General features: G+C 37.2%; 1 protein-coding gene and 1 long non-coding RNA gene across 4 annotated transcripts; one reads left to right on the top strand and one right to left on the bottom strand.

The window, feature by feature from the left end:
• Positions 1-4,563: 4,563 nt before the first annotated feature.
• Positions 4,564-7,540, top strand: LOC136256042 (uncharacterized). Of its 3 annotated transcripts, XR_010701296.1 has the most exons (5): positions 4,576-4,841; positions 4,898-5,095; positions 6,727-7,030; positions 7,098-7,244; positions 7,324-7,540. It is a non-coding gene; the product is annotated as an uncharacterized lncRNA (long non-coding RNA). The 3 variants fall into 3 exon arrangements; XR_010701297.1 differs by having other exon boundaries at positions 4,564-4,841; positions 6,727-7,278; XR_010701295.1 differs by having other exon boundaries at positions 4,573-4,841; positions 6,727-7,244.
• On the bottom strand, positions 5,334-7,907 carry LOC136256428 (uncharacterized). The gene is made up of 9 exons (XM_066049383.1): positions 7,558-7,907; positions 7,312-7,492; positions 7,054-7,264; positions 6,453-7,004; positions 6,215-6,401; positions 5,941-6,168; positions 5,720-5,891; positions 5,515-5,663; positions 5,334-5,467 (listed from the first exon to the last, which is right to left on the bottom strand). The coding sequence occupies exons 4-9, from the start codon at positions 6,465-6,467 to the stop codon at positions 5,334-5,336; spliced, it is 885 nt and encodes a 294-aa protein (XP_065905455.1). The 5' UTR covers positions 6,468-7,004; positions 7,054-7,264; positions 7,312-7,492; positions 7,558-7,907.
• Between the last annotated feature and the right edge of the window lie 1,750 nt (positions 7,908-9,657).

The following is a 9,657-nucleotide window of genomic DNA, read 5'->3' as shown; positions in this document are numbered from 1 at the left end:
GACTGTATTCCAAACGATGTCGCACAAATTTTCTACTTGGGGGACTCTTATATTTCGAGTGTTATTACCAATGGCGATCGAGACTTGAAGATTGATATAGAGGCTATAACAAACAAGATATCAAGGCAAAACTATCAGGTTTGGTTATTACAGCAAAGAAACAATAGTATTTCTTCTAAACTTTGAAAGCCAGCTGAAAAATTCTGACCTGGCATTAGAGAATAGATTTTGTACCCTTATAACTGTACTGGTAGTTGTAGGTCACTATCTTATTCTAGGATTGAATAGTTATTTTAATCTTATTAAGCCCCATTGGAACTCTCTCTTGAAATTGTTAGAATACCCCCAAATAGCCGTAGCTATTTTATTTCATGATATCATTTGGAATACGGTCTATACACATACTGTATGACAGTGTGCACCTTATAGAACTAAACATTACATGACTGACAATTAAGGTGGTATGTTATGAACAGTACAGCTTCGTACAATACTATTATGATGAAAACTAATAGCCTCTGTATTATTAGGTCATCCACAAACAGTACAAACAGTGTTGCTTACTTGCTGGAAAAAGGTCAGCTGCCTATTCAACCTTTCGTTATTACTGGCGAACTCTGATGCCATACATCATTGTCACAAAACCCAGAAGTGACTTGTGCTGGATATGCCAACAAAATAGTGCAGCCATCATAAAGCTATGAATGCAAATGAAAGAGAAAAATCTAAGGTATGTAACATCCAATGTTGAACAAATGGGTACATTTATACCTCCTGTAGACCATCAAACAGGCTGAAGAATACATATCCCTTGTACACAAATAGCGTTCTCACTACCGCAGTGTTTTGAAAGCATGTGAGGAGAATCTTAGGAAGATGTTTACTTGTGGAGAAGTACTCCAAGTGCCACCACCCTTTAGCAGAATTCCTACCATGTCAAACAAGACAACATTACATTATCATTTTGATATGGCACAGCAGGTATTTGCCTGCTATTTAAACTGAACAGCATTATCACAATGTATCAAGACACATGGTAGTGTGTCATGCGGCCCAAGAAGCCGGCGCCCCACACCGTGAGTATATTAACAGGAAGAAAATGTGATATTCACACCTTTGTAGCTCAGTGATCCCTTATCCGATTGAAACCAAATTTGCAGCATAAGTGCCTGCTAGGTCGGGGAGCCTACATTCAAAATTTGAAGAAAATTGCTCCATCCATTTCCGAGATACAAGTGGCCAAGATTTGGGTTTTTTTTTATCTTCGTTTTTCTTCTTTTTGCACACTTTGCAAAATCCACCATAAAACACGAATGTGTACTCCAATCAGGCTGAAATTTGGCACACTTAAAGGGCACATTAAGGCAAATCTCAGTACCAATTTTGGTAGGAATCTGATAAACATTCATGGAGTTATAACCACCTTGTAGAGAGTTCAGCTATAAGTAATAGAACACCCTGTAGAGAGTTCAGCTATAATGAAACCATCCTGTACAGAGGTCAGCTAGAAGCAAGTCACCCTATAGAGAGATCAGCTAGAAACAAGTCACTCTGTAGAGAGGTCAGCTACAAACAGATCTACATGTAGTGAGTTCAAGTTGAAACAAGTCGTGCTCTTGAGACATCAGCTAGAAGAAGTCACTTTGTACAGAGTTCAGCTACAAAAAAACTACCCTGTGGAGAGTTCAGAGCTATGAACAGATCACCCTGGAGGGTAAAAGAGCTACAAACAAGTCACGCTGTAGAGAGATCAGCTAGGAGAAGTCACCTTGTAGAGAGTTGAGACACAAAGAAACTACCCTTTAAAGAGTTAAGCTACTAACAAATCACATCCTGCAGAGGGATCCTGTAGAGAGTTCAGCTACAAAAAAATCACCCTGTAGAGAGTTCGACTACAAGTAAATCACTAAGCAGGATCTCAACTACAAAAAAATTACCTTGTAGAGAGTTCAGCTACAAACCGTAAGAGAGTTCAGCTACAACCAAATTACCCTGTAGAGAGATCAGCTAGAAACAAGTTACAGAGATCAGCTAGAAGAAGTCACCGTATAAAGAGTTCAGTGCACCTGACTGGTGCTTTGGCCTATTTAAGCCATTATAGCCTTACAAAAATAGGCTGTCTTGATGACATTACAGCATATGTGAACCAGTCAGTATCACCAAATGTTGTGTAACTTGTAGGGGCCCAAAATGGCAGTACAATTGTACCAATGTGTGACTGGAGCTCCTTCTTTGATGAACTCACAGTCAAGACTGCCCTGAAAGGGATCACTAAAATGCACCATTTTTGTTTTACTAGCACTCACCCTGGAGAAACATTTGTGAAGAACAAATCATCTGATCCAGATCAACTTATCACCATCCGTAAAGGCATATGGGATGCTACATCAGATAACTTGCCACAAATGATCATACCACAAGGGTTTTCATTGGAATGAAGATGGTACTTCTTCAACACAATTTGATAATTCTGTCCACAGGAGGTCCAAGACATAGTTTGTCCTATGCCAGGAAAAAGGCTGCATTAACAATAATATGATATGTATGTATACTTCACTATTTAAATAGCCATGGTATAGCTAATTAATAATTATGTTGTGTGTTAAAGATACTCAAATGTAACGTCGCACTAGCTCGCATCGCTCGATTACAAGTGATTAAATAACTTGTTAATTAAAGGGCATGGCACCCATTTCCTTCATGAGTATTCATCCCGTTTCATATCGGATGAATACTCTAGTGTTGTTTTAGTAAGTACTTTTAGTTTTAGTTTTAGTTATAGTCATAATCAGTTTTGTCAATAATTTTAGTTTTAGTTTTAGTTATAGTAATTTTTCTTAATTCCTTTTAGTTATTAATTTAGTTATGGTTATATTCTCTATGTTATTTTATAGTTTTAGTTAAAATTGTGAAAATCTTTTAGTTATAGTTATAATTTTAGTAATCTTTCTAAAAATGTTTTAGTTTTAGTTATAGTTTTAATAATCTTTTCCAATTCTTTTTAGTTTAAGGTTTAGTTTTGGTAAATATTCTGTCGTATTTTAGTTATAGATTTAGTTTCGGTTATGTCACGGATTTGCTTTTAGTTATAGTTTTAGTTAACTAATACATATTTGTCTTACTAAAGGTACTTTTAGTTTTAGTAATAGCTACTATCAGGTCACAAACTATAGCATATATAGATGTTTGGATGCTACATATAGCAGTACAATTTCATTCCGTGCTTCGTTCCACCTGTAAAACATATGTAAACTTATACGTGCAGTGATCTGAGCAACTGATGGTGTTGATTTAGTAAAGAGTTTTAGTTTTTAGTTGTAGTCATAGCTAATTTCTTCAATTATTTTCATTTTAGTTTTTAGTTATAGTAATCCTTCTTAATTCATTTTAGTTATAGATTTAGTTATGGTTATATTGTCTTTGTTGTTTTAGTTTTAGTTATAATTTAGTTAAGAACATAAAAACCTTTTAGTTTTAGTTATAGTTTTAGTTGTACATACTGTAAGAAAATCTTTTGGTTTAGGTATAGTTTTAGTTATCTTTCTTAATTCTTTTTAGATTTAGTTTTAGGTATAATATGGATTTGCTTTTAGTTATGGTTTTAGTTAACTAATACATATTTTCCTTACTAAAAGTACTTTTAGTTTTAGTTGTAGTTAACTAAAACAGTACTACTAGAATACTCGCAAAGAAATGGGCACTGTGCCCCTTAATTAGCAAGATTTTTAATCACTCACAATTGAGCGGTGCAAGTGAGTGCGATGTTACGTTTGAGTGATACTGTAAATGTAGGTTTATCTTTAACATGGAAAAGTGTCACATTAAATACCCCATGAAACCAGTAGTCAATTTTGTAAGGAAGATTGTCACACTGTTAAGTTTTTAAGGAAGATTTCTATACATTAGGCACCGACCGATTATGCTACCATAAGTTAAAGCATAATAGGTGACCAAAAGCATTAAGCATAATGCCAGCATAATAGGGACGATGTTTGAAAAATTAATTAATTGCGCAATACGCGCGCCTGAAAGAAAGCAAATATTCACTGCCAATAGTATTATTAGTGCATTTCATATTTAAAAACATGTAATATAACTTATTAAACCGTTTCTTTGTTGGTTATTCACACTTTGCAGAAATAAGATCGAGATACTCTAATAGAGCAGTCATTTACTCTAATAGAGCAGTCAGGAAAGGCTGATATAATCTAATAATACAGTCAGTTCTAGAGCATAATCTTGATTTTGAAAGCATAATTTTGAGCATAATAGGCTTAATTTTTGAGAAATGCTCAAAAGCATAATAGGTAAAATTTTGGGCATAATAGGCCGGTGCCTACTATACATGGCACAGAGTGTAAGACATCTTGCAGTGTACAAATAATACCTACAAGCACAAGAATTTCTCCTGACAAATGTAAGAATAATTTCTACACTGATAGGAAGTATTCCTACACAGCATGAAAATATCCTACACATTGTGCCATGTGTAGGAATCTTTCTTACAAAATTAAACAGAGTGGGAATATTTCCTACAACATTTCTTAAAGGTCATCTCCAGTGGAAATTTTATCTATCAATTTTATTGTTTTGATATGTTTGTATAACCGTACAATGCACAAAAAAACATTTTTAATATTAACATTGTTGTTATTCAGTGAGATAATAAGCCACAAAGTTGCAAAAACGTCACTTCCAAAGTTGCAACCACAGAACTCGTGACGTAACAACGTGATCCGTAAGAATTGTTGTGACGCGAGTTGGGTTGAAGAGTAAGGTCTGTGACCATAACTATGAGTAAATAAGCGCTGTGATTCGTCCTCTGATTAGAACCGTAGACGGTAAGATTAGGATGTGGCGTTGCTTACCCACTTACAAATTTTTCTCCTCCGTGAAGCGTGATTCAAGTGCGCGAATTGTACAGGTAGTGATCGAGTGTCAGTGAAAATGATGGTCACCGCTCCCACTTTCCGTAAGGAATCTTCCTAGTCTAGAGCATAGAAAGGGACTTTGTGATTACTGTGAAGAGTTGCAAAGGCAGTGGCATTGCTCCTATGGCGGAGTATAGACACGGACGAATTAAGGATATGTACTGGTAAGCCATATACATGTACTTTATAAGTGTAGCTACCGGTACATTTGTTATCAGTTGTTCTAGTATCGATTCAGGCAATATATGGCCAGCAGTGCCTTACATAAAAAAAACACCCAATTGCAAATGTAACTTAGAGAAAAAATGTAAGAGGTTACTATTGAGTCTAAATATATCAGTCATTATATCGTGAAAATTCAGGTATTGTGTCTTTGTCTGCATGGATGCATATACTGGCTTGCTAAATGAGGAGGGGCTTTAGGTAACTGAGGTGGCTTTCTGTGCGACCCTTTATCTTCCTGTGCGACCCTTTATCTTCCTCTGCATTTGTTAAACATAGTTGTATTGCTTTCACCATCAATTCATTTGCATAGTCTGTAATGAGTATGTAACAAACAAGATGAATACTTTGACCAACTTACTGTAAGTTTTCGGCACTGGGACTACTTTGGGTGTGCATTCCCCTTGCTTCGATTTTGGAAAAGTCAGCCGTCTCCGCTCTTTGCCATCTCTTGTGAATGCCTCTGGCCTCTTATAATTTTCATTAAAATGCATTGCAGCAATCAATAACCTGTGATATTTATCACTTCAATTTCACTGTATATATACCATATACCTGTTCTTTACCTGCAATGCATTCCATGATAACAAAAAGCCATCAGTTTAGGAGCAAAGTGGTTGATTACACTGTGATAGTTCTCAATGCTGCTGGTCTGTTGGCTAGGGGAGAGCTTTTTAATATCATATATTAATCGAGGGTTTCCAATGATGTCACTGAGTTTCTCCCATGCTTTAGTACCTGTTATACATGTGCAAGGTTGAGTCTAGTTTTGTTTAATTGCCTTTACCTGGTATAAACCACTTTTTACGCCTATTGCCCAGGTCATTAGCGTGGTGACAGTCTTCATGTTCGTCACACAAATGATTCATCAAGGACTTCCAACGAACTGTCATGTCATTACCACTTGTAGCTGATGCTGCACACCAGTACATATGATTGGTAATACTTTTTATCCATTCATTAATAAGTTCGCAGTCCTTGTATTTTGCTACCTTGTTTAATTTCTTCTTTACCCCTATACATAATAAATTACATACAATTCTCCAGAGCAACTACCTTACCTTTTGACACATGCCACACATCATAGCAATGTTCAATGTCTGGGTACTGCTTACTGATAAACTTGTCAATTTGCTTATGCCTATCAGTAACCAATGTGCCCACTTGCAAAGACTTAGCATCTAAGAATTTAAGAGCCCTGGATAGTCCCTCTTTCTCTATGTGATTGCTAGACGTTACTTGATTACTCTGGGAACATATCCAATCACATATGATATAAAAACAGTGTGCAAATTTTACCTGGACTAGTTCCATGTGAATAATTTTGTTGCTATCAAAATCAATAAGACTGTAAGAGCCGTACTTTGCTGAGTGTCCAGGCTGTCAGCTCTCCCATCACCTCCTATAGACAGGGCAGTACCACGACTTCTGCACTCTGCCAACAGCTTTGTTTGATGGCTTTCCCATACTGAAACCACTGCAGGATAAAGGTAAGCTGTATGGTGGTTGTAGAAGGTACTATCACAAATACATGCTATTCGCATCTCATTCATTAGCCGCAATATTTTTCCAGGAGTACTACCACTGAAGAGAATGGCAGCAGAAAGCATCACATTTCCAGCTGGTGTATCCTTGATCATTGGTTGACTCATCCATATCCTTTTGTGGCCACAATGGGAACAGAGCTGTTTTACATAGATAAATGTTCCCTTGGGTTGTGAGATGGTACCATTGCATATGTTGTGGCATGATGTACATGATGTGAATAGCTCCAATAGTGATGACTTAAAGACTATGTACTTTATCTCATCTAGTGTTGATCCTGGATCCATTTGCTGCTCAATTTCATCACTAAGGTGTGGATGTAATTACTAAAGGTGTGAGACTACTGTTTCCTTACTCTGTTGTGGTATCATCCTGTGTGGTCTGAAATGATGAGTCTAGATCAGTTTCCTCATGATCACCCATGTCAGTGTCTTCTGGATCAGTGGTAAATGACTCCTCAAGGGCATTTAGTACCTTTGAAAGTTTCTTCAGTGGTGGAGCAGCCAAGAGGTTACATTGTACCCCTATAGAATCCACGCCAGGCAGGTGCGTAACAGTCACAGGACCTAAGATTGATGTGGTTAGGTTTGCTGTTATATTTTTACATCATTACTTTTGTGTGCAGGTGGCTCAGGAGTTGAGGACAGCTGGATCGATGAAGACTGTGCATCTACACTTAACAACTGAGTCGATGAAGACTGTACACTTGACAACTGGGTCAATGAAGGTTGTGCACCTAGACTTGCTTCCAGTTCTTCTGTTGTTGGAGTTGTTGACATAGCTTCATAAACTAGCTATATTTTATTATGTTAAAATTAAATTGACATGGTGTGTATAAATTACTACATTATTTGCTTACCGCTTTTCGCTGACGCTTTTCAGCAGCTGGTCTGGGTGGTGGAGTACTGGAATAGCAGAAACTTCCGTGCACAGGTCATGGAAATATTGTTGGGACAGCATCAGGTTTTAATCGCTTCTTTATTGGCAATCCCATTTCTTCGCGATACCGTGAACCTTCGATAGCAAAGCATTCAGGCTCGAAATGCTTAGAACAGAGCAGTGAGGTGGGTGTCGGGCCATCCCAATCCTTTCGCTGGCGTTTCACGGCCCTAGTCCATTTAGATTGAACGCCTTCGTCACAGGGCCAACCATGAAGGCTATACCCCATTCCGCTGACCGTGTTGCAATCAGCAGCTACACACTTTCTTGGCATTATATTACTGGAGAACAGATGTATATCTAAGAATCGAAACAAAGAATACTTTACCATAGGTAAAGAGAACATTATGCACACCCGTGATTTAGATCACGATGTGACGTTTAGGGATGCTACTTCCGGAATAAAACCGCAACTTCATAGATCGTGAGCTGCTAGCTATATAATGCATGTTATGTTAAAATAATACACACCACTCTTCATTATTATCAATAAGGAGTGTTTTAAGCAAAAACAAATTTTCCATTGGAGATGACCTTTAATGACTATAGCCCTACTACACATGTTAGTACCATCATGTTTCCTATATACGTATGTACAGGTAAATTTTGGTACACCACATAATTTTGTTGTGTTTTGAGAAAAACTTAAAATTCTGGCTTCCTATTTAGTTTGGAATATGTCAGTAGTCACCATACAAACTGATTTAGTAATCACCATAATTGTGAGTACCTTAGTAGATAGTACTGAGGGAATAAAGAAATGGAGCAAATTATGTGGTTAAATAAACTACACTGAGTTTTCGTATTGCAAAAGTACACACACGAAAACACTGTGTATACAGACCGATAGCATTTATCAGAAAGCCTAATGCTCAGGTACATCAGCCCGACAACTCAGGTCCCATTTATTGGAGGGGAGTAATCACAAAGGCATTGTGATCTCAAAGAAAAAAGTTCAGCACATTTAATCCAACCTTAACGTTGACATAAAATATTCAAATGCATGATTTGACAAATTGCAGCATAGATATACAACTCTTAATAGGGATTGGAAATAGCATTGTATGTTAAAAATAGCCATGTTTGAATGGGCATGTGGTTCCACCGCATACTAGATTCACTGGTCATTGATAGAGTTGGCAGGTTAGTGAGAGGGATTATAAACCATTAGTGAAGTGTGTCGCCATACTAATAGTTTTGTTTAACTGCTTGAGCATTAGATTAAATTAAAAGACAAAGAGTTTCACTATACAACAACCATGCAGAGTTGCAAGAACAGAAAAACAAGGGTATTAGAGCACCAAGCAAAGTTATGACTAAGGAATTAAGCAGACCAAGGGTGTGACTTACAAACCATTCTGTTCAATTCTAATGACCACAGGGGTTCTGAAAGCCATGTATCACTGATACCAGAAGTGTATGCAAAGGCTACAAGAACAGAAACGTACTTTAAACTTCAGCATGACATGACAAGTGTCTTCTGTGGGAAAGGCCACTCAGTGGCTTCCACCAAAGCAGTTTGTATTGCTCAACCAGTAGTATAATAATCACTGGACTAGACTAGTGGACTGAACTGTGGGACACAGTTTTTTTCTTTTTTAGCACAACTGTAGCTATTGCTACATTGAATTTAAAATACACAGGTGAACCTGTCTACTTGATACTGCCTGTTCATCTTAGGATTGTGCACAATTTTGCATAACAACTCTCTCTTGGAATAACCTCCACTGTATGACTAGCATTTGTCTTATCATGAAGTAGATATCATACAGTGCATGTGTAGCTATGTAGTGTTGTAGTAACCATCCATCTTTTAAATACATGTCATAGTCATCCAATCAGAATTAAATAGTTATTCCAAAGCTGAAAAATAGCTGCAGCTGGGCAATGTCGACAAGTCTGGCATGATCACATCTTTCTTTTGTGTGTGCGAGCTAATAGTATGTGCAGAGGAGTGGTCAAACTACATGAGACTAGCAACCAGTTGCCCAAATATTGGGAAAATAACTGAGTGCAGTAG

The sequence above is a fragment of the Dysidea avara genome, chromosome 5, assembly GCF_963678975.1.
Source record: "Dysidea avara chromosome 5, odDysAvar1.4, whole genome shotgun sequence".
Classification (NCBI taxonomy): domain Eukaryota; kingdom Metazoa; phylum Porifera; class Demospongiae; order Dictyoceratida; family Dysideidae; genus Dysidea; species Dysidea avara.
This window is presented reverse-complemented; position numbering and strand designations above follow the sequence as displayed.